We start from the raw sequence: 24,425 nt of genomic DNA on the forward strand, positions 1-24,425 counted from the left end.
AAGTTAGTCAAACAAGCCTTGGGCAGAATTCTCCCCCCGTTTTCTCGAAAGGACAATTATAATAAAGATAGAGGCGCTAGGGAGGCGAATCGCCGAAGCGCCAGGATCGCAGCCAAACAATTAGCTGATTAGGTCTGCTTCCCTTGGGAAATTCTAAGGAGTCATGCATCTGGACAGAGTTGAGTTTCATTTCTAGTTCTCCAGGGAAAATGTTATTCTGGCGGGAAGCGAGACCCTATTTAGGTGTTTCCCCGCGAAGGAAACCTTGCGGAGTCAATTCGTCAGCTTGAGGAGTGAGATCGTGTGTAGACTCCAGTTCCCTGTTTCCCGGACCAAGTTTCAAGCCGCCTTGTTTCACGGACCTTGCCACGGACCTAGTTCTTGTTCCTTGTTGCCTCGTATCAAGTCTTGCTTACCCAAGTATCTAGTTGTTTTCCAGCCTTGTTGTCAAGCCTCCTTGGACTAAAGACCTTGTCATCTCCCCACACTTTGCTTGGCAAAGTGTGTGTTTCGGTTATTGGATTATAACTTTGGACTCTAATATCTCATATTGGACATTGTTTTCCTGGACTATATTAGACCTTTCCTGAAAGGTCTACTTCTGAACTTTATTCTTCACTTGTTTTTATTGACTTTATATATTTCCTTAATAAAGATATTAGATAGATTCTGGTCTCTGCGCATGGTTATTGGTGCTCCGCAGCCTGGGTCCTGACAGTTTGACTCCGCCACCCTAAGCACCAAATAACCTAAGGCCAGAATGTCTACAGGAACCGGGGCGGAAGCCCAGCCACTCAGCTACACCATTTCCAAGGAAGAATTCGACAGGATCCGAGATACCCTCCGAACACAGGAGGGAGAAATTAAAGGAACGCGGTGTCCGGCTCCCTGGCTTAGCGCTTCCAACCAAGTTTTCTGGAGAAGCCTCCAAGGTTCATGTTTTCCGTCGCCAATGCCAGACGTACATAGAGGCCCGCCAAGCCGAGTTTCCCCAAGAAGAAATCAAGGTGGCGTGGATTTACAGCCTCCTAGAAGGGCCTGCGGCCAATTGGGCAACGGCGCTGTTTGATGCGGCTTCCATGCACCTAAGTTCCGCGCAAAACTTCCTGAATCACCTTAAGGCGACATGGGGGATCGAAGACAACGAGGAGGCGGCCGGCCACAAACTCCAGCGCCTTTTCCAAGGGGACAGGCCGTTGTCCCAGTACATAGCCGAGTTCCGGGTGCTGGCCCAAAACACCGGCTGGAACGATATAGCCCTCAGAGGACAGTTTCGTGAGGGTCTCAACATCGAGATGCAGGAAGAAATCTCCAAGGTGGATCCTCCAAATTCTCTTGAGAGACTTATCAATCATTGTTTACGAGCCGAAGTCCTGCTTGCCAACAAAAAACAGTGGCTCCGAGGCCAGAGTGGAAGAGCAGGAGTGAAACCCCCTGCTTCCGCCAGTATTCAGCCACGTCCAGTGTGGAGACCCCCACCACCAGCCCCATACCCCAGGGGAAGCGAGGAGGAGCCGATGCAGTTGGGCAATGTGCGCCCCAGAATAGATGTAGCCGAAAAGGCCCACCGCCAATGTTTAAACCTCTGCTGGTACTGCGGGAACGGGGGCCACTTCGCCAGAGAATGTCCAGCCAAGAGAAAGCCCGCCGCTCGCCTGGCGGCGGCGTCCTCCGCAGAGACGGAGACGGCCGAGGCGGCTGGAGCCAATCCGGCGGGGGAAGCCAGCGACCAGGCGTAGAGAGGCTCGCCAACCCGGTCAAAAACCCCACTCAAGAGCCGCAAACCGGGGTCCTATTTCTCCTAGTGGTCACGTTGTGGTCAGCGAAAAAAGGACCCGTCATGATCCATGCCATGATAGACTCAGGAGCAACAAACAATTTCATCGATAGAGAGTATGCCGACTCTGTGGGATTACAATATCACGATTTCAAGAACACCCGGGTGGTGCAGGCGATAGATGGCCGTCCCCTAAGGACGGGTCCAGTAAGCCAATGGACTGAACCCACCAGAATGTGGATAAGGGAACACATGGAAGAGATTTCCTTCTTCGTTACTGAGGTCCCCCACTTCCCTGTGATTTTGGGAATTCCATGGCTGACACTCCACGACCCAAACATCTCCTGGTCCAACAGAGAACTACAGTTTGCTTCTAAATATTGCCAAAACCATTGTATAGTAGCCAAGGTCTGCCATGCCACAGACGCTGAGCCCATCATCACCTTGCCCAAGAAATATTCAGACTTTTGGGATGTTTTCAATGAAAAGGAAGCCGAGAAACTACCCCCGCATAGACCCTACGACTGTGCCATTGACTTGGTGGAGGGGGCCCCGATCCCGCGAGGACACCTCTACTCCCTGACTGAACCAGAGCAAGAAGCTCTCAGGGAGTTCATAGAGTCAAATCTTCGCAAGGGGTTCATCAGACCCTCTCAATCCCCAGCTGCTTCCCCGGTGATGTTTGTAAAAAAGAAGTCGGGGGACTTACGCTTGGTTGTGGACTATAGAGCATTGAACAATATCACGAAGCGGAACCGCTACCCCCTGCCTTTGATCTCAGACCTATTAGACCGGCTTCGAGGGGCCAAGGTTTACACCAAGCTGGATCTCCGGGGGCTTACAATCTAGTTCGCATCAGGGAGGGGGACGAATGGAAAACCGCTTTCCAGACCAAATTCGGATTATTCGAGTCCCTAGTCATGAATTACGGATTATCCGGAGCTCCCGCAACGTTCCAGCATTTTGTCAACGATATCTTCCAGGATTATCTAGATCGGTTCTTGATCATATACTTGGACGATTTTTTGGTGTTTTCTAGATCACAATCGGAGCACGAGAAACACGTCAGGATGGTGCTACAACGATTGCGGGATCATGGACTATATGCCAAGTTAGAAAAATGCGCCTTTGATCTGCAAGAAGTAGACTTCCTGGGGTACCGCGTCTCGCCACAAGGACTCTCCATGGACCCGGCAAAGGTCTCAGCAGTATTGGAATGGCGGGCGCCAACCAACAAGAAGGAAGTGCAACGCTTCTTGGGGTTCGCGAACTACTACCGCAAATTCATCCCAGACTTTGCCCGCTGGTCTGACCCAATCACCAGCTGCATCCGTGGGAAACAGCCCTTCCGCTGGACGAAGCAAGCAGAGAAAGGGTTCCAGCAACTAAAGAAGTTATTCACGACCCAGCCAATTCTACAGCACCCTGATCCAAAAACCCCTTTTGTTGTGCAGGCTGACGCCTCTGATGTGGCAATTGGGGCTATACTCATGCAACCAGTGGGAGAGCATCTTCATCCTTGTGCCTATTACTCCCGTCAACTAACAACCCCAGAGAGAAATTACAGTATTTGGGAGAAAGAACTTTTGGCCATAAAGGCAGCCTTTGAAAATTGGAGACATTGGTTAGAAGGGGCCAAATTCCCCATTGAGGTTCACACTGATCATCGAAATTTGGAACACCTGAGGACCGCACGAAAGCTAAATCAAAGGCAACAGCGCTGGGCTTTATTCTTTGAACGTTTTGACTTCCAGATCCATTATGTAACCCCGGCTCAGACCAAGCAGGCAGATGCCTTATCACGGAAACCCGAGTATGCTGCAGGACGCAGAGAGACCTTTGAATCTCGATTGCTGCAGCCCGAGAACTTTGCCACGCTCACAGTGGGAAACACCAAATCCACTCCAATTGAACCAACTCCTTCTAACCCAGAACCCCTTTGCGCTCAAGAGATTAGAGCCAGTCAACAGGCAGATGCCTGGGCTCAAGAACAGATTCGCCAAGGACTACATTTCCCTTTCTCACTTAAGGATGGGCTACTGTGCTATAGGAATCATGTTTACATCCCTCCAGGCCCCGGCAGAGAAAAGGTACTTCGTCTGTGCCATGACAGCAAGCCAGCAGGGCATTTTGGACTTTTTAAAACCATGCACTTGATTCTACGAGATTTCTGGTGGCCCAAGATCCGCAAGGATGTGGAGAAATATGTCAATACCTGTCCTGTATGTCAGCGCTCCAAGACACGAAGGGAGAAGCCGACAGGGCTACTGCATCCCCTTCCCACTCCTTCTCGCCCATGGGAGATAATTTCCGCGGATTTTATCACTGACCTACCACCTTCCCTTGGATTCACCACGATCCTAGTGGTGGTTGACCTTTTTACCAAGTTGGCCCATTTCATTCCCTGCGATGGTCTCCTGTGTTAGGAACGGGACTACATGGCCCATGAGTCATCACATCTCCCCACGGCCAAAGAGACTGCAGATTTATTCCTTCAGCATGTTTTCAGACTACATGGATTGCCCAAGAGTTTAGTCACGGACCGTGGATCTCAATTCACCTCTCGTTTTTGGAGGGCACTACAGAAACTATTGGGCATAGACTCTCGTTTATCTTCAGCTCATCATCCCCAAACGGATGGGCAAACTGAGCGCACCAATGCCACTTTGGAACAATACCTTCGCTGTTATGTAAACTACCAGCAGGACAATTGGGCTTCCCTGTTATCTCTATCAGAATTTGCTTACAACAATGGTGTCCAGGCTTCAACGAAAGAAACCCCGTTCTTTGCAAACTATGGTTTCCATCCACGTTTCTTCCCTTCTGTCATTGAAACCTCAGAAGTCCCTGCAGCGGAGGACTGGCTGCAAGAACTCACAGTGGTGCAACAACTCTTGTACCAGCAACTGGATGAAGCCAAGGAGGACTATAAACGCCACGCTGACGGTCATCGCCAGCCGGGCCCCGAGATCAAGGTAGGAGATCGGGTTCTATTGTCCACTCGCTTTTTGCCCTCCCACCGTCCTTGCCGGAAGTTAGATGCCCGTTTCATTGGTCCCTATCCAGTGGTGGCGCAACTTAACCCCGTGACTTTCAAGCTCCAACTTCCGCGCTCCATGCGCATTCATCCGGTGTTTCATCGTTCCCTGCTCCTTCCGGCGGATGGGGTACGCCCCGATGTGGACCAGCCGGCCCCCGCCCCTGTTTTGGTGGACGGGGAGGAGGAATTCGAGGTTCAGGACATTTTGGATTCTCGCTTTCATCGCCGCCGCCTTCAGTATCTCATTGACTGGGTGGGTTTTGGGCCCGAAGAACGCTCTTGGGAAGACGCTTCCACAGTCCATGCCCCCGATTTAGTTCGTCGCTTCCATCAGGCCTACCCTACCAAGCCGCGGCCCCGCACCTCGGGAAGAGGGCCCATTTTGGAGAGGGGCCTTGAGGGGGATAGTGTGATGTCTCATGGGCCTTGTAGTCCCGTTCCTAGTACTATTGTGGCAGACGAAGAGGAAAACATGGGATTTACACCGTTTCAGCCAGAAACGGAGCCCCTGCACCTGCAGGATGTTTGCCCTCAAGAAGTTAGTCAAACAAGCCTTGGGCAGAATTCTCCCCCGTTTTCTCGAAAGGACAATTATAATAAAGATAGAGGCGCTAGGGAGGCGAAGCGCCGAAGCGCCAGGATCGCAGCCAAAAAATAGCTGATTAGGTCTGCATCCCTTGGGAAATTCTGAGGAGTCATGCATCTGGACAGAGTTGAGTTTCATTTCTAGTTCTCCAGGGAAAATGTTATTCTGGCGGGAAGCGAGACCCTATTTAGGTGTTTCCCCGCGAAGGAAACCTTGCGGAGTCAATTCGTCAGCTTGAGGAGTGAGATCGTGTGTAGACTTCGTACTCCAGTTCCCTGTTTCCCGGACCAAGTTTCAAGCCGCCTTGTTTCACGGACCTTGCCACGGACCTAGTTCTTGTTCCTTGTTGCCTCGTATCAAGTCTTGCTTACCCAAGTATCTAGTTGTTTTCCAGCCTTGTTGTCAAGCCTCCTTGGACTAAAGACCTTGTCATCTCCCCACGCTTTGCTTGGCAAAGTGTGTGTTTCGGTTATTGGATTATAACTTTGGACTCTAATATCTCATATTGGACATTGTTTTCCTGGACTATATTAGACCTTTCCTGAAAGGTCTACTTCTGAACTTTATTCTTCACTTGTTTTTATTGACTTTATATATTTCCTTAATAAAGATATTAGATAGATTCTGGTCTCTGCGCATGGTTATTGGTGCTCCGCAGCCTGGGTCCTGACAGACTCTGCTTTTCTTATGATTTCTATTTTGATGGCCAGACATATAGATCTATGATATTCGAGGGAACTGGTAGGGCAGACGTCTGTTTTCCTGCTTTAGCATTTCCTGCATGCAGCAAGGGCTTCTGAAGGGAGCTGCTGTTTACCTTCACTGTTGTAGTCAGGTGCACACAGCTAGAGCTGGAGTGTCTAGAGTGAAATCCCACTTTATCTCATCTTCAGCTTCACTGTGTTGTTTACTACAGTCATGCTCTGCAGGCTGACACAGAAATAATGGTTTCTCCAACCCTCCTAAACCATATTCCCAATACTAATGCTACTAAAAGCTGCTTTGAGTCCCCTTTGGGGAAATAAAGCAGGATATTAATAATAATAATAATAATAATAATAATAATAATAATAAACCTTTCAGCTAGTCATAAAACAGTTTGTAAAACAGGGTTTCTTTATTGAAAGTGTTGTTAAATGAGGTATGCCTGTATTAAAACAACCACACTAGCGGAATTGTATGGGTTTTATATATTTGGCATAAGACTAAAACTTACCCAAATGTGTATGTTTTCTTCAAGTTTTTTTCGAATGCTTCAAATGGTACTTTTTCTGACAAGCAAATGAAACCTACCACTGGGAAGCTAATGTTGGGTAAGTGATACAGTGACTATATTTCAGAACTTGTTGTTTTAGCATATCATCTTATTCAATATTTTATAGAATAAAAATGCTTGAAGTATTAAAGACTACTGATTGTTATACCTTTTATTGCAATGCATCTTCCTGCATAGTGGTTATATATTATACCTTTAGCTTTATTAAGACCAACCAGAATGCCAAGCTTACACGTTTTCAAGGTGAAACAAGAATTGGGAGCTGGTCAAATCAAAATGTGCTTTTTGGAATTCCTTTCCCCAAATATTTTAAATCTATGGTTGGTTGAATCTGTGGATGCAAAACCCATGGATATTGGAGTGGGGGGTGGGGATGGTGGTATTGCAATAAATATATATATTAAAATCAGCTTTAGTCTTACCAGGGTAGAAAACTATTTTTCACGAGGTTTCTGTGCCTTGAGTTTGATGAGCAATCTTCTCTAGGCAAAGTCATGGTAGAGGAATATTCATTTATTTTGTAAGACTTGATATAAACATGTTCCAAGGGATGTCCATAGTTGGGATTTTTTTACTTTTTTAAAAATAAATTTAAAACAGGAAGATAAGCACAGTATAAAAGGGGCTTTAATGGCCTGATAGTTCCCATTTTAATAGCAAAATTAGAGACAAAGTACTGGTAGATAATGTGGTGAATTCGAAGCCAGGGAAATTTAAAATTTCCTGTTTACTATTTCTATTTTCATCTTTGTTTTTCTGCTATGAAAGAAATCTGTTGGTCTGTAATAAAGACCCCTTTCTGGTTTGGCATATTTTCCAGCTCTGATTGGTGCTTCTGTTCCATTTTCCTCCACACTTGTTTTGATAACACTTTAGGCTTTGCATTGTGGTTTGTTTAGATATGATCTCCAAAAACCTTCAGGCCTTGCAGAAACAGGTTTCTTTAATCTGAGATCATGTGACATTGGTGAACACTGTCCAAGTCTTTATCTAGCTGCTGAAGGCAGTGGGTTGCACCTGACCTTATTTAGGCTTGTCATAGCTGAAGGGATGTCTACAGGTACTAGACTTCAAGGTGACATAGAATTGAAATTGAGATAAGCAAAATAGTCTTTGTAAGCAATGCTGAAGATGAAATGTTAAGTGGAGCATTAACTGAAAAAGTATACTGAAAGGTACTGCATAGTTGCAACTTTCTTATGAATTAGTGCACCTACTTTTGTTTTTGTATCTTCATATGTGGTGTTCATAATTATTTTACTTCGTAAGTATTCTTGCATAACATAGTGTGAATTTCAACAGTGCTGGATTGAATCCTGAAGATGTTAGTCATGTTTTAATCCCAATGAGATGGGATTTATGACTAAATTGTAAAATTCAGTTAAGGCTAATCTGACCTGCTTTCTCAGGATCCATTATGTGTGTTTAAAAACAAAACATGTAGAGGCATTCACCCACCCTATCCCTTGTCTTCACATTATACTATATAGCCCTTCTATGCGTTTTATTCTTCTATTCCAGTTGTATGACAGCTGCAGTCTATGGGGTACATATGGGCATTTTTTGCACCCTCCGGAATGTATACATCCCAATTTTTATATTTGTTTTTGTTTTGTGGGATTTCAGTTTCAATGTCTTTGTGTTGAAGTTGGGGACAATTTCACCATGGGTATTGCCCTCCTTGGCTGTTCTAGACCCAGGATACCTTTTTTTTTTGGTCAAACTTCGAAATGGCTTCTTCCAGAGTGTTCAGTTTCTTTCAAAACAGGGAGGAGGCATATTCCCTACATGATCCAGGGGTACATCTTCAGGGTTTTTTCAAACTTAAAAATTGGGGGGATACAGAGAGTTGCAGTCCTGTTGTCTGGTGAGCAGTGTGTGTTTCCCACCCCAGCTTTATGTCTTAGGATGCTTCTGTTCTCTCCTGCTCTCTTTCTCTCCCTCCCTCTCTCTCTCTCTCTCTCTCGCTCTCTCTCTGTTTATCTATAAGATCTATTTATGTGAAAAGGCTGCAGACTTTGTTATAGGAAGCTGGAGTTCTTCTTATAAGTAAAAAAATTCTTATTTAAAGTTTTAATAGCTTGTATCTGTAAATTGCAGGCTAAAATAGTGACTTGTAAATACATTTATTGAGTGAGTAAATGCTTTTAGGAACCAATCTTAGAAGCGTATAACGTCCTTTACAAGTGGGGAAAAGGTTTGATCATTCTCTGAAATCAACACATATTCTTAATATATCCCACTATCTTTTCTATAGATAAGAGAACTAGTTGTGGTACCAGTGTGCATCCAGATGTAGAAGTGTTGTCTGACTACCACAGAGTTATGCCCTATCTAAGGTAACATAGTTTGCATGTACTTCAGTTTGCCATCTCAATGTTTGAAATTCTTAGTAATGGCCATTCATTAAAACCTTTCCAAACATATTTCCACAATATGCTTTGCAACTTATATGGCGCATATGAATTAATAGTCATGCACTACTTGAGATTGTAGTATTACATAAATATGTTGCATGATTCTCTTCATTGACTAAGTTTATACTGCAACTTAGAGAACATATTTGAATCATCCATGTAAATTCTTAATTAGGGTCAGATGAACAACAGTTATAGAACTCAGACTGCATTTCTAAACATTCTACTGTCTTGTTCTTTTCTAGTTTAAAAAGGCTGTTTTTAACTATTACAAAGACAAAAATAAAGAACACATTCAATGTGCAGTTCCTACAGCATTTCTCAAAGTTAACACTTCTAATAATTTAGGATATTAACGACTGAGGATTGAGTCCATTGTGAGCAGTGAATCCCAGGAATTTTAAGAGTCACGTAATAATCTGATTTCAGAACGCAAGGAGAACAAACAATAGATATGTCCACAAACAGGCCACTCTATGCAGAAAAGTTTTTTAGACTAGATTAAATGAATACCTGCAGGAAGCTCAACCATAACTTTAACAGAGATCAGCATAACTTTAGGTTTTGCTGAAATTCTGTGCTAATATGTCGTAAAGAAGAGCATAGTGTTTAACAATGTTCGGATGCGTACTTCCCAGAATAGTTTGTTGTGATCAAATCGGGAACTCCAGGTTTTCACAGCAAGATTAACAATGCAATTCCTTTCCTCTTACTAGGTATGACTGTAATGCTGGGAAAAATAGTAAGAAAAGACATAGTTCATTTCAAGAAGAATTGCTACCATGGGGACTTGCTACTCACCGGCATAAGGTAGAAGGTTCTGCTCTAGATGCTGGACGATATTTAAGGAGACCTCATTATACTGTGGAAGAGGCAAGTGATATATAACACTTATATTTTAAAGTATCTTTATGTATTGACTTGTGGAGAAATGACTACAAAATATTTAAATATTGTGCTTGATCCAGTTATGACAGTTAAATGGATGTATATCAAGATGGTCTGATCTTCAGTATTAAACTGGAAGAATATGCGTTGTGCATGTTGGATAATATAATTTTTCACTCAAATTGTTTTCTGTTATCCCAAAAGTAACAATCCTGTAAATCCAGCTGGTTTCTTTTAAGATATTCTTTGACTTCAACTGCCATTGTTTCCACCCAGCAGTCCCTGCTAGAGGAAGTGATAGGCATGGTTGTCTAAATACATCTGGAGGCCACCATGTTGAGAGAGGCTTGTATAAATACCATGGAAGTGTCTTCCATTCACAGACAACTGGAACATCTCTCTTATAACCCATGGGATATTACTGTTAGTCTTACAATTAGTCATCTGATGCAGTGAAGAGGCATGTAACTCAGACATGGGGTACTTTTCCTATACAATTGGTGTCATGGCCATTTTTCTTATTGAGACAAATTATGACTTTTCTGAAGCAGTATGCTATTGCTGATTCAGGCAGTCACAGAAATGGCACTGGCTATGCTTTTTACAAAGGGCTCTCAATTCAGATAATAGATTCAAGATTTATTTGTTGTTCTGGTACAAGCCATTTTATAGTGCTCTGTGTAAATGATCTGATTGACACACTGAGCCTACTAAATAAATGTTTGTATTTCTGTCAGAATCCAAAGTAGGCTGGATTATCTACAGTCTTTTCTATAGAAGAGTGATGCTTTTTCAGTTGAGGTTAATTTTATAGCTTTTATATCAAAGTAGAAAACTTGTATTATTACATGCCTCTTGTTCCTCCAAGGAGTTCAAGGTGGCCTGCAGGGATCTTCGTCCCATTTTTCTCCTCAACAGTCCAGTGGGGTGCATGAAGAAACAGTTTGTGCAAATGGAGGGATGGTGGCATGAAAGCCAGGTCTGATATCTTAATCCATAGTCCCTTTCTCTAGTTTTATGTAACAGTAGTACCTGACCTGTGACACATCATTTGCCACCTGGTCTGTGCATATTTACTCAGAAATACAGAATGATGGTTTTATTTAGTTTTACTCTAAATCAGAGGTCCCCAAACTACGGCCCGCAGGCCACATGTGGCCCATCGAAGCCATTTATCCGGCCTCCATGGCACAAAGGCAGAAGGGGGTTGGGCTAAATGACCCAAGGGGTCTCTTCCAACACTCTTTATTATTATTCTTATTATTGCTTGGTGGCCAACTATAGTCCGGCCCTCCAATGGTCTGAGGGATCATGAACTGGCCCCCTGTTTATAAAATTTGGGGACCCCCGCTCTAAATAATGGTGCCATAATGGGCAAAACCCTTGTGCTACTAAATCTGCTGACCTAAAGGTTAGCAGTTCAAATCCGCGAGATGGGGGTGAGCTCCCATCTGTCAGCCCTAGCTCTTTGCCAACCTAGCAATTTGAAAACATGTGAATGTGAGTAGATAAATAGGTAGCGCTCTCTGTGGGAAAAGGCAGAGACACTCCAAGCAATCTTGCCAGCCATATGACAAGGAAGTAACATCAGAGGTCCTCAGCTTGATAATGGAGAAAGAGCACCTCCCAGAGCCAGAAATGAGCACCGCCTCCAAAGTCGGAAATGAAAAGGAGAAGCATTTGCCTGTGTTTGTGTGTATAGGATTGTAAAGGCATTGAATGTTTGCCTATGTATGTAAAAAAGTCCTGAATCTCCTAGGGGAGAAGGGCAAAATATAAATAAAGTGTATTATTATTTTTGTTGTTATTATTGTTGTTGTCGAAGGCTTTCATGGCTGGGATCACAGGGTTTTTGTATGTTTTCCGGGCTGTATGGCCATGTTCTAGAAGTATTCTCTCCTGACGTTTTGCCCACATCTATGGCAGGCATCCTCACAACCTCTGAGGATGCCTGCCATAGATGTGGGCGAAACGTCAGGAGAGAATACTTCTAGAACATGGCCATACAGCCCGGAAAACATACAACAACTGTTGTTGTTGTTGTTGTTACTATTATTATTATTGCTCTGAATGAGATAAGAATCATAAACTCACCCAACCTTATTTTCCTATTAGTATGTTTGGAAATAATAGCATCCACTTGTCTTATCAGACTGGCCTAACTATTTAGGCCAGGGGTCCTCAAACTTTTAAAGCAGAGGGCCGGTCCACAATCCTTCAGACTACTGAGGGGCCGAATTATCATTTGAAAAAAAATACGAACAAATTCCTATGCACACTGCATATGTCTTATTTGTAGTGCAATACAACAATAATAATTAAAGAACAATACAATATTTAAAAATGAAAACAATTTTAACCAACATAAACCTATCAGGATTTCAATAGAAAGTGTGGGCTTGCTACTGGCCAATGAGATAGTCAAATTAATTATGATTGTTGTTGTTGTGTGCCTTCAAGTCATTTCAGACTTTGAGTGAGCCTAAGTCTAAAATTATTTATTTATTTATTTACTACCTTTATTTACTACATTTATATCCCACCCTTCTCACCCTGAAGGGGACTCAGAGCAGTACATACAATATATTATATTATTAGCATAGCACAATATTAGCATTAAAAAGGTAAAGGTTTCCCCTGATGTTAAGTCCAGTCATGTCTGACTCTGGGGGTTGGTGCTCATCTCCATTTCTAAGCCAAAGAGCCGGCGTTGTCCATAGACATCTCCAAGGTCATGTGGCTGGCATGACTGCATGGAGTGCCGTTACCTTCACGCCAGAGCAGTACCTATTGATCTACTCACATTTGTATGTTTTCGAACTGCTAGGTTGGCAGGAGCTGGGGCTAATAGTGGGCGCTCATTCCGCTCCCGGGATTTGAACCTGGGACCTTTTGGTCCGCACTATACTGTACCACTATACTGTAATATTATATGTAATATATTACATATAATTAATATTATTATATGGTATTATTATTAGTATTATATTGTATAACATTATACTATTTTTATCAATATTATATATATATACAACATATTATATTATTAAAACTGATATAAAAATATTATATTATAAAACTGAGGGCGGGGGCCAGGTAAATGACCTTGGAGGGCCGCATCCGGCCCCCGGGCCTTAGTTTGGGGACCTCTGATTTAGGCTACTGTGAGTATTTTTAGACCAGTGCAAGCGTAAATTCCATTACTTCTAGTGGTAAATAACTTCATGCTCATCTTTTCCCCCAGGGAGTTCAGAATGAAGAGCGAGAGAAATACAAAAAACTGCTGGAGCAAGAAAAAGAAAAGCGCTTTAAAAATAATCCTAGCCCCAACATTGCCAAGCACTTACAGTAAGTTTCGATAAAGACTGGCATGTTAAAAAGGCACAGAATCAACTGGCTGAGCACTTTGTTTAAATAGAACTGGATAATCAGAGGTTTCTTGCTTTTTCATTTTGAAAGATAATTTGGCATTTAGCAGAAGGAAGCAGCTTCAGATGAATTCAGTTTTGTGCTAGAATTGGAAGTTTCACCACAATTCATGAGCTGGTATAATAATAGTGGCTGCATTAACAAGTAACACTAAATCAGCATCCCTTATTAAATAATGTAGGATATCTATGGGTGGGTAAACCTACTTTTCCTGTCATTTTGTTATTACCTGCTCATAAATGGAAAAAAACAAGCCGGAATTAAGCATGTAAATCACAGCGTGCTGTGATATGTGAACTGAGAGCTGTAATTAAGTGTTTACAAAAAAGACAAAAAAGCAAACAAAACAAAACAATCAGAAACCAGCTTTAAACCAATCGGCTTTTAGATTTTTGTCAAGAACAGTACTCATTTGCATTGCCTTGCCAAGAGGAGAATAAGATCTTGATACTGAATAGGTAAAGAGATAATACAGAAGCTACAAAGTAATGTGAATCATTGTGAACCTTGACTCTATAAATCTGTTTTCTCTCTCTTTGCCTTGAATACTTTAAGCCATTACAAGGGGGAGAGAGGGGGGGAAGGGGTAGGAAAGGGGTATTGTTTAGGTAAGATGGAAAAAACTGATGTTCCTTATCTCTTTCAATGCTAACAACATAACGTCTGCTGTTACTGTTCATTAGTGCATAGTTTAATATTTTTAGGCCCCAAAGCACTGGATCAAATCTTTTTCAGTGGAATGGGAAAGAGATCAGTCCTCGTTCTGCCCCACTGCAGTCCCTTGCCTGCCCTTAAAGTCTTTTTTGGAGATTTCAATCTTCTAAACAAGATTTTCAGGGATCTACCAAAGGGAGCAGAAAGGGAGAATCCTGTTGGTTCAAGCAGATTTGCACTCACAGTGTCTGTACCTTCACCATACCCACAGAATCTTAAATGTCTAGTCAGATGTCTTGATTACCTTACCCTACCCAGCGGTGCTCATGTAGTCATTTGTTATATGATCTTGGTGGACTTGTGCAGTTGCCTTTACTTCATTCCCTTGTGTTTTTTATAGTGGGAATAAAATGCCAGTAAGAAGTTATCCTGATGGGAAAAATGCTTTCATCTTCTTTGGCATCATCAATTCCACTCAAATGATACTAATTTTTGCTTTTCACAGCTTAACAACAGAAAGATATTCAGAACCAGACAGAATAGTGGTCCGGAAAAAAGAGGTACACCTTTATGGAGTAGTGTGGCTTTTCTGTTTTTCGTATATGTCAAAGATGGGATTAATATTTTATTTAGAATCCACCTTTCAGTGAAGGCTGACTTTTAAAACAACTTGCAATAGATAATATTTATCACATAAAATAACAAGGGAAATTATGAGAAAAGGAGATAGGGCTGTGTTTTTTAGATTTTGTGGTGCTCATACTAGCTTTGCTAGCTGTGATCTTGTGTACTTATAAAATGAACTCAAGCAGCAGAGGCACTATTTGTGACTGGCAATTATGCTATTTAGCTTGTTTTCAATGTCTTCTCCTCTCTGTTCTATAATTCAATCGGACCTGTGTCCTAGTTCATCAGATAAACTTAAGGCAACTTTCTCATAATGCTTGAGTGCTGCTGCTTCAAGAACATCCTGAGATGTTAAAAGAGTACCTAGTAGACTTGGTTATTTCATTATAAAGGCAGCCCCTTTCCCACATATATGTGGGATTCCAACCAGAAACACATTCCTGTGGATGCACATTGGATATTGTCAATTACTTTTCTTAGGAAGGGCTCTGGCCGTTCTAACCTGGACATTATTATACTTGATGATTTATGTCTTAAGTCCAGGTTTTGGAATTTTGAGAATGGAATGGAATTTTAATGAGAGGCTGTTGAAATGGAATTCAGGTATTCTATTTTGCATAGTGTGTGAATAACAGGCTGGGCCTCCAGTGCAATAATAAAATCATGCCAATCTGAGTATACAACACTAAGCTAGACAGACAATCTGACCTGGTGCAAGGCAGCATGTAACGTTACATGTATCTGAAACCTTCCCCCACTTGTGCTGTTATACGGAGTAAACAATCTCAGGCATTGAACAAAGCCCATGGGAGGGGGTTTTGTGTGTAAGGGGGGGAAATACGGTAGGGGATATCTTTCAATTACTCTTGTCTCTTGGCAACCCCATTTGTAGAAAAATAATCATGATGCTTCCCTCCACCAGCGATTAGGTCTATCGTGTCCTTCTCCACATTATTTTATTTATTTTAAATTCATAGGCTAGTACAGTAGAGTCTCACGTATCCAACACTCGCTTATCCAACGTTCTGGATTATCCAATGCATTTTTGTAGACAATGTTTTCAATACATCATGATATTTTGGTACTAAATTCGTAAATACAGTAATTACTACATAGCATTACCATGTATTGAACTACTCTTTCTGTCAAATTTGTTGTATAACATGATGTTTTGGTGCTTAATTTGTAAAATCATAACCTAATTTGATGTTTAATAGGCTTTTCCTTAATCCCTCCTTATTATCCAACATATTCGCTTATCCAACGTTCTGCTGGCCCATTTACGTTGGATAAGCGAGACTCTACTGTACTTCTATATATCTTATTGGTTATTATGTTACCAATGAAGCAAAGAATATCTAGTTCCAAGTTGGAAATAATTATGCTGATTGCATGGGGATTCTCTGTCTCTGGAATATCTTGAATATACCTTTCCTATTGCATTTCATACTGGTAAACTTTCTCTATTAACAGTATATAATGCACCCCATGGCAAATGAATTATCAGAAGAAGTATCACTTAAGTTAAACCTGGGACAAGAAGGCTCTTCTGACAGAAGGCGCTGTTTAGGTGAAATAAAAGAACAGAAATATCTCAGCTTGGACAAGACTACAGAGCACTTTTCTGACCTGACAGAGGTAGTGTTCTTGAAAAGTTTCTTGGGTTCATTCCAAATTAGATGGACAATGTGGTCTGAAAATTGTCACTGATCTCTTTTATCCCTAATACTTTATTAATAGGAAATGCCACAGCTTATTTTTTAAAAATAACTTTTCTGGATAGAGTTGATCAAGCTGGCATACATGCAGTAGATCACAAACAACGAGCTACAGTTTGTTTTGTAAACGTATAAAGTATTTGAACAATGCTGAGATGTTGAGACATTCCAGCTTCCTGCCCTTCACACGTCCTGGGATGTGAACACTGGGAGATTTAGTGTGGTTCTGGTACTCCTTGATTATGAAGTTCATTGCATAAAACTTTTTCCTTCCAGCATATGGAGCGAGAGATAGCAAATGTACTAAGTTACGGCCAAGAAGATGAAGTTTTGACAAGTGCCTTCAAGCTGAATATTACACGAGGAGACATTCAGACTCTAAGAAACCAACAATGGCTCAACGATGTGGTAACTTCTCAATATTAGCTAAAGCCTGGTTTCTTTTTTGTTATGGAAAGAGCTGTAAGGTTTCATAGGCTGATCTTCCTTTACTTGAGAATAAATATCTCAAAAGTTTAAATGATCTTTGCTTAGCAGAAATATCAGTATTCCCAAAACAGATAATTTTTATATTATGAATGTTTGCTTTGCTTTGATTATATTTAATATGTATTAATTTTATATGTGTTGTGTTTTTAATTGTTGCCCCCTATTGTGATTCTTGAATATTGTAATGGGGAAGAAATTATTTTTCAGTACAATAGTGATGATAATGATCTCTCCTCCCTTATAATATTGCGGTTCCAAGAAGTAATGGATAGCACAGATACAAATATGGACAAAACCTTGAATCTATGAAGAAGCAATATCTTATAGTGAGTTGAAAGTCAAAGCAGTTCCTGAGTTTGACTGTAAATTCTGGAACTTGACAATTTTGCCACCTAATTTGTAATAATTTCCTTCTTTGTGGATTGGTGTCTAATTTATATTTTCCTTTTTTTATTTCTTCCCATTATAGGTCATTAACTTCTATATGAATCTTTTAGTGGAAAGAAATAAGAGACAAGGACTACCACTTCTTTATGCTTTCAATACTTTCTTCTATCCAAAGTTAAGTTCTGCAGGCTATAATGCGGTACGAAGATGGACCAAAGAAGTGAACTTATTCCAACATGATTTGATCTTGGTGCCAATTCATATAAGGGTACATTGGGCATTAGTGGTGAGTCTCTTTTAACTATTTCACTTTTTTTAGAGGATATAGATGGCTGAGTTTCCCACTCACATGTTTCTTTTGATAATAGGTCATAGACATGAGGAGGGAGACCATCAAATATTTTGACTCAATGGGACAAAGTGGCCACAACATCTGTATGAAATTGCTGTAAGTTAATTGTTTACTGATAAAAACTTAAAAGGCCATTCAGATGTGCCAGGTAAGGAGGAAAATACTCCAGGTGTTGCAATAAGAGGGTGCCTTGTCAGCTGAGATGCGGGGGAGGGAGGAGGAAGGGAATGAGTAAAAACAATCACAGGGGTATGGGGTTTGGAACTGGGCGCAAAGCTGCTTGGAGTGCATTAGGACAGTAAAGGGCAAGGGGCAGCAGGGGGGTAGTAAGGCACATTAATGGCTGGTGAATACTGCTGCTCCTGAGTAGCAGGTGCTGAATGGCAGCAGTTGTGGTGGTTGGCATTTCTAGAGCCATTTATTCTTGACTTTACGTTCTGATGCAGGGGACTACTGCCTAATATGAGAAAAAGAAGTGAGGCTAGGCGGCGCAGGGCTGAGGAGTTTCCTTTCCTGGGGACAAGTGAAGGATGGAGACAATTGCACCCTTTTCCCTTCGTCCATTTTATTATGAGGGACTTCTTTCATATTTGCTCTCTCCACACACCAGTTGCTGCTCAGCCCTGTGGGGATTTGGGGTGTTGCAGATAGAGCCCTTTTTCAGTAACCTATGGGCTCAGCTAGGTATTGCAAAGTAGTGTTGCCACCACTGGGTGAGAAATGTAGGGGTGCCAGTCATTCAGGATAATTGAGATTCCCCAGTATTACTATTATTACTTCTTCTGTGGGAAGGGATTGCCCTACTCCCCATCCCACCAAAAAAACAATTCAAGAATAGAAGTCTTAAATAGCTCGCGCAACTCTGCTCTGCTGTGCATGGAGGGTGCGGGGAAGGTGAGGTAGGAAACACAGCCTGCTCTCTTGTCTGGTGGGGTGGCATTTCCTCCTGGGGCCAGCAGCAGTGGCCAGCAACAGTAGCAGTGGGCTGGCCAGGAAGTAATGAGACCTGCTTCCAGAGGTCAAGCACTCTTCATCACTCCCTCCTGCTTCATGAGATGGGAGTTGACATGTGAAGAAAAATGGGAAGTGCCTCTTGGTAGGTGACAGGCCTCGTAAATGAAGCTGACACAGGGACTGATGATGGGGTGTGTGCAGGAGAGAGAGGAGGGAATTTGAAGTTCGTTCAACAGATTCTCTCTACCTTTTTGTGGCATTATTAGTTTCATTTCATATTTATTATGGAAATCATTTTATTGTTGACAGGAACAGTTGTTTAAAATGATCCACTCCAAGTGTCAAATATGCTAGGTATTTCAATGAGTTTTTTTTCTTTTTTATCATGTTTCCTTGTAGGAAGGCTCTTAGGAGCTATGAAATACCTAGCATAAAACTTGAAAAGCTTTCTTTGACTGTAAACAAGTGACCCAAGACAAGCTGCTTTCTGACATATTGTATTAATACCATATCAACTCCATAAAATAATTCATAAAATAATATTTCTGCATCACATATTGGATATGGCTGTGGCTCTTGGTGAATAAATTAATCTTGGACAAGCCTGTATGAAACCACTGTAAAACTGGTTGTATTACTTTTAAATATCTCCTTTAACTACACATTCATCTTAAATTATACTCACCTTTTTTCTATATTCATGTTACAGTAACTGCACGAAAGCATTTCTCAGCAGTGACTGATTTGCAGTAGCTTTCCCTTGTGAAATGGCTGTTGCTGCAATTGTGTGAAACAGTGTTCATGCACCCTTTTGAGGAGCACAAATCAAATTGTTTTGATGATTAAAAAAGATTTGTTGTGCAAATTTTGGTAACCGTTTAAATATGCCTTCTGTATTTGGAGAATTATAACTAGTATTTTCTGCTTTTATTCAACAGGCAGTATCTGCAGGATGAAAGCAAAGTCAAGAGAAACCTGGAGATTAATCCTTCATCATGGACACTTTATAGTATGAAACCAAATGTAGGTTGCAACCACCTGGATTTTACAGTTTCATTACTTTCTTCCATTGCAGAAGCCCTACATATTGCCAGAAGAGATCCCTGGTCCAAACATCAGTTACAGAAGCAGCCCTGCAGCTAGTGCTTTTGCTGTACTCAGCTTTCCCTGACACACTTAGTTGCCAGTGTCAAGCTTTGTTTGTCCTGTGCCTTCCATTGGGTGAAGCATAGGGTGGATCCTACTATATGAGTCTTTATCCTTTGGGCATCACTAGATTTCTCATTTGGGAAGGCAAGAGACATGTTTGGGTGGAATTATGCCATTATGTTCAAATCAGTGATAAGTGGTAAGAATGGGATTGCGATGCCTAATGGAAGACCAGCAGCTCATGGAGTGTTTCATTCCTTTGGAGGAAGTGACTTGGGAAAGAGGGAGGTCTGTAAATTCTCCTTCTCCTTTAAACTAGAAGTTCATGCTGCATCTAAAATTCAAACATTATAAAGAAACCAGAATTGGGAATATCAAAAGTAGGTGTATGAGAGGCAACCCTGGGGTGTGTGTTGAGACCAGTTTTGTAAACCAAGTCCAAACTGACTCAAAGTGTAGACTTTGAAAGAGCTGAATAGTTCATTTGGAGAATGTCTGGAGAATGTCTCCAAGGGTCTGGAGAACAAGCCCTATGAGGAGAGGCTTAAAGAGCTGGGCATGTTTAGCCTGCAGAAGAGAAGGCTGAGAGGAGACATGATAGCCATGTACAAATATGTGAGGGGAAGTCATAGGGAGGAGGGAGCAAGCTTATTTTCTGCTGCCCTGCAGACTAGGACACGGAACAATGGCTTCAAACTACAGGAAAGGAGATTCCACCTGAACATCAGGAAGAACTTCCTCACTGTGAGGGCTGTTCGGCAGTGGAACTCTCTCCCCCGGACTGTGGTGGAGGCTCCTTCTTTGGAGGCTTTTAAGCAGAGGCTGGATGGCCATCTGTCGGGGGTGCTTTGAATGCGATTTCCTGCTTCTTAGCGGGGGGTTGGACTAGATGGCCCTTGAGGTCTCTTCCAACTCTACTATTCTATGATTCTATGATTCTATGATTTATTGCTCCTTAAATAGGTACTCAAAAGCAATATACTGTTAAAATCTCTAAATTATAATTCTTTGCATTGCCAGCAAATCTTAACTATAGAATTAACTCTGAAAAGTCCATGGTATTCATCTGCTATTAAAATGTATCTTCCATCAAAGGTAACTTGACCTCTCTGTTCATCAAAAATAGTATTGCAACCATTGTCTCTTAGCACGAATACCAAAATCAAATTGCATCTTGGGCCTTCCCAAAGTATTGTATCGACCAATGTGAAGTTAATCTTTGATTTCATGCAAGCTATCGCCACAATCCTGAGCATTTTTTGAGAAAAATGCTTCCTCTCATGAACTTCAAAGAGCAGACTCAACTAAAAGCAGACCCAACTCACACTTTAAAAAATGTAGATAAAAAAACAGCCCCCCTCCCAAGATAGTTATTGCTGGCTGTCACCCTTTCAAACTCTTTAGATTACCTTTTGGGGGGAACAAAAAGTATGAATTGCTTTTTCCTGAAGGATGCTCTCCTGGGACTTACAGCATCAGATAACCAAAAGAGGATTTTCTGCTATTTGGTTATCTCTCCTCCTCCCCTCCCCCCCCCCCCCCCCCCCCCGTTTTTGTGTAGGTTTGGTTTTATTGGCTGTTCAAGCAGCCCACAAAAGGTCATGGAACAAAAAAGTGTTCCCTTCGACCCAATGCAGTTGCTTTAAAATTGTTAGTTTGTTGAAGGAGCTCAGGATATCCACCCCCCCTCCCAAATTCCCATCCTTGAACTAACAATTAAAGCAGGCCTCTTCAACCTGTGGCCCTCCAGGTGTATCGGACTTCAGCTCCCAGAATTCCTGACCATTGAACAAGCTGGCTAAAGCTTTTGGGAGTTGGAGGCCCAAACACTTGGAGGGCCACAGGTTGAAGAGGCCTGCATTAAAGTGAATACTTCCTAAGCATTATAGTCCCATTTTGCTTTGCGATGTCAGAATAGTGGTCAATTGTATACTGGTATCATTAGAGCCTTGCTGGCTAGTAAAACAAAGAAAAAAGGAACTAATCGAAGCATCTCAACATTCTGTTTCCTCCCTGCCTTCCATTTTAGGAAATTCCACAGCAGCGGAATGGCAGTGACTGTGGAATATTTGTCTGCAGATATGCAGATTTTGTCTCCAGAGATAAACCCATTGTATTTTCACAGGTGAGTAACTTGGAATACTAACAATGCTTGGGAGGTGCCGGGGGTCGCATGTTGACTTCCACAAAAGGAAATTTTGTCTAAAGTGAATGAGTCCTGAACGCTTTTGTTTTGCAGTGTCATATGCCTTATTTCCGCAGAAAGATGGTGTGGGAGATACTTCATCAACAGCTGCTATAGCTCCATGAATCGGACAGTATTATGTACCTGTCATCTGGTAACAAAATAAGTGACTTGTTAGGTGTCTGATCCCCATACCTCTGTCTTACACAACACGATTCAAAGTACCCTTTTGTATGAACATCATTGCAGACCACAAAGCATATTTAAGAGCATGTATTTGCATTGGAATCTTTTTCATTCAAAGGGCTAATCATGGATCAAAGCAAAACTCATTCTACTGGAAGGTGGAAACCTTCTTTCTAAAACTGGATTTGTAGTGATTTTGAAAGATGGAAACTCTTTTGATTTGTAACAAATCCTTAGTTAAAAGCCCTAGATAGGGGTCACTCTTTATTTAAAAGTATTATAACTTTGTCTGAGACTATTTATTTGTATTGTATTTAAATGAACACATGTTGAAATTCCAAAATGCTTTTATGAATTAAAATTAGAAATATTTATCTATTAACCGGTTTTAAATTAACGTGAACAGCACTATTACTTTTGTTCAGAACATTTGAGGTGGCAGAAGTCAGTAAATGCTGGAAATAAAAATATTTTCTCTCAGATTTAGTATTAAATGACTTCATAAAAGTTTATGGGATAAGGGTAGCAACTCCAGGAAGTTTCTAATTTGCATTATGCTTTTTATTGGGATAAACTCTGGAAACGTAAGTTGAATGTTAATGGGTTGTGGTCCTGAGTACAGAACATGCTGAAAAACCTTGTTTCAAAGGAGTAATTTTTAACTAGGAGAAAACAAGGTAAATGTGGGATTACGTTTGGGGGAACCCCTCACACTACATCACCTGTTCCATACCCTTGCAAAAAAATTAATTGATGCTGGCACTTGAAACAGAAAATGTGCCCCTCTTCAGAAACACCTATAGCATTGTTTCATTCTCCTTCATCCAGTGAGGAGTGCACATTCAGCCCCAAACCTCAGATAGTTACTCATCCCGCTATTGAAACGGCAGTGATCTAAGTGAAAGCATGTTTGGAGCTTATTCTATAACAAAGCAGCAACATTCTAGGCAGGGTTAAACCATTGTTTTCATTCTTCTCCAGGAACACATCTACAATTGCATTTGTGGTGGCCCACATTTAAGGAACTTTACCTTAATGTATATAAATTATGTTTCAGGAGCTGTTGTTACTAGATTGGTATAAAGCTGGTTACGTTTCGCAAATTCAGTTTTTGTTTAAAATCCTTGATATTTATACAGCATTTTTAAAATGCTGTATAGCAATGAGTTGCTTACCTGTAACTGTGGTTCTCTGAGTGGTCACCTGTGAAAAGCGCACATGTGGTAGTTGGTGTGCATGTGCATAGCACTTTCGGAACATTTAACAGCTGAACCTAATAAGTAATCATGGCACCACGCTCCCTTCCCAGAGGGTATACATATGGCCAAGGAAGGCTACGGCCTCAGTTCCTCCGCCGGAAGCAGCAGAGTCATGAAGGCATGACAGTCAGAGGGGAGGAAGGGCGGGGATGTGCGGTTTTCACAGGTGACCACTGAGAGAACCACAGTTACAGGTAAGCAACTCATTGTTCTCCCATGTGGTCCCTGTGAAACTGCACATGTGGTAGATTAGCAAGCTGCTTACCATGGATGGCGGATGTCATACCATTGCTGAAAAAAGTACTGCTCTCCCAAAGGCAGCATGTCTCTTGGAAAGGAGATCCAATTTGTAATGGGTCACAAATGTTGAAGGTGTGGCCCAGGTTGCAGCTTTACAAATGTCCTCTAAGGGGACACCATGATTGAACGCCACAGAGGTGGCCATAGATCTTGTAGAATGATCCTTGATAGGAGGCTCCTTGCCTTGTAGCTGGTAAGCTGTCCTGATCGTGTCCACGATCCAACCAGAGAGTCGCTGCGAAGAGACTGGGTTTCCTTTTGTATCTGATCTGTATTTGAGGAAAAGGTGAGGTGAGAGACGGAAAGGAGCAGTTCTAGTGAGGTAGAAGGAGAGTGCTCGGCGAATGTCCAGAAGCTGAAGGGAGCGTTCTAGTGGTGTAGATGGTTTCTGGGAAAAAGCCAGTAACACTATGTCCTGAGAGAGGTGAAAAAGTGAGGCTCGTTTCAGCAAAAAGGAGATGTCAAGTCGCATCACTACCTTGTCGGAGTCGAAGCGGATGTATGGTTCATCTGACCGGAGGGCGCAGAGTTCGCTTGCTCGACGGCTGGATGTGATCGCAACTAGAATGCGGTTTTCCATGTGAGATATGAAAGATCGGTTGTAGCCATAGGTTCAAAAGGAAGTTTCATTAAGGAGGTCAAAACCAAGTCCAGGTGCCATGGAGGTGGCACAGGAATGTGGGGAGGGTTAGTATTTCTATATCCCTATAGGAAGTCGAATCATAGGATCTTTGAAACAGGAGGGAAAGCCC

General features: G+C 41.9%; 1 protein-coding gene across 3 annotated transcripts in view; it reads left to right on the forward strand.

The window, feature by feature from the left end:
• Window positions 1-24,425, forward strand: part of senp2 (SUMO specific peptidase 2) — a 35,787-nt gene that overhangs the window by 3,708 nt on the left and 7,654 nt on the right. Inside the window, exons 4-16 of one of the 3 annotated variants that reach the window (XM_008106408.2) lie at window positions 6,644-6,716; window positions 8,937-9,018; window positions 9,813-9,969; window positions 10,853-10,963; window positions 13,229-13,332; window positions 14,573-14,627; window positions 16,168-16,332; window positions 16,689-16,820; window positions 17,371-17,574; window positions 17,657-17,736; window positions 19,533-19,617; window positions 21,773-21,868; window positions 21,983-22,594. In XM_008106408.2, the coding sequence (XP_008104615.2) occupies window positions 6,644-6,716; window positions 8,937-9,018; window positions 9,813-9,969; window positions 10,853-10,963; window positions 13,229-13,332; window positions 14,573-14,627; window positions 16,168-16,332; window positions 16,689-16,820; window positions 17,371-17,574; window positions 17,657-17,736; window positions 19,533-19,617; window positions 21,773-21,868; window positions 21,983-22,045 (1,407 nt within the window). In that variant the 3' untranslated portion in view covers window positions 22,046-22,594. Of the gene's footprint in view, window positions 1-6,643; window positions 6,717-8,936; window positions 9,019-9,812; window positions 9,974-10,852; window positions 10,964-13,228; window positions 13,333-14,572; window positions 14,628-16,167; window positions 16,333-16,688; window positions 16,821-17,370; window positions 17,575-17,656; window positions 17,737-19,532; window positions 19,618-21,772; window positions 21,869-21,982; window positions 22,595-24,425 lie in introns of those variants that run through there. The other 2 variants (XM_062976467.1, XM_062976468.1) reach the window with 2 other exon arrangements.

Source organism: Anolis carolinensis, chromosome 3 (assembly GCF_035594765.1).
Source record: "Anolis carolinensis isolate JA03-04 chromosome 3, rAnoCar3.1.pri, whole genome shotgun sequence".
Taxonomy (NCBI): domain Eukaryota; kingdom Metazoa; phylum Chordata; class Lepidosauria; order Squamata; family Dactyloidae; genus Anolis; species Anolis carolinensis.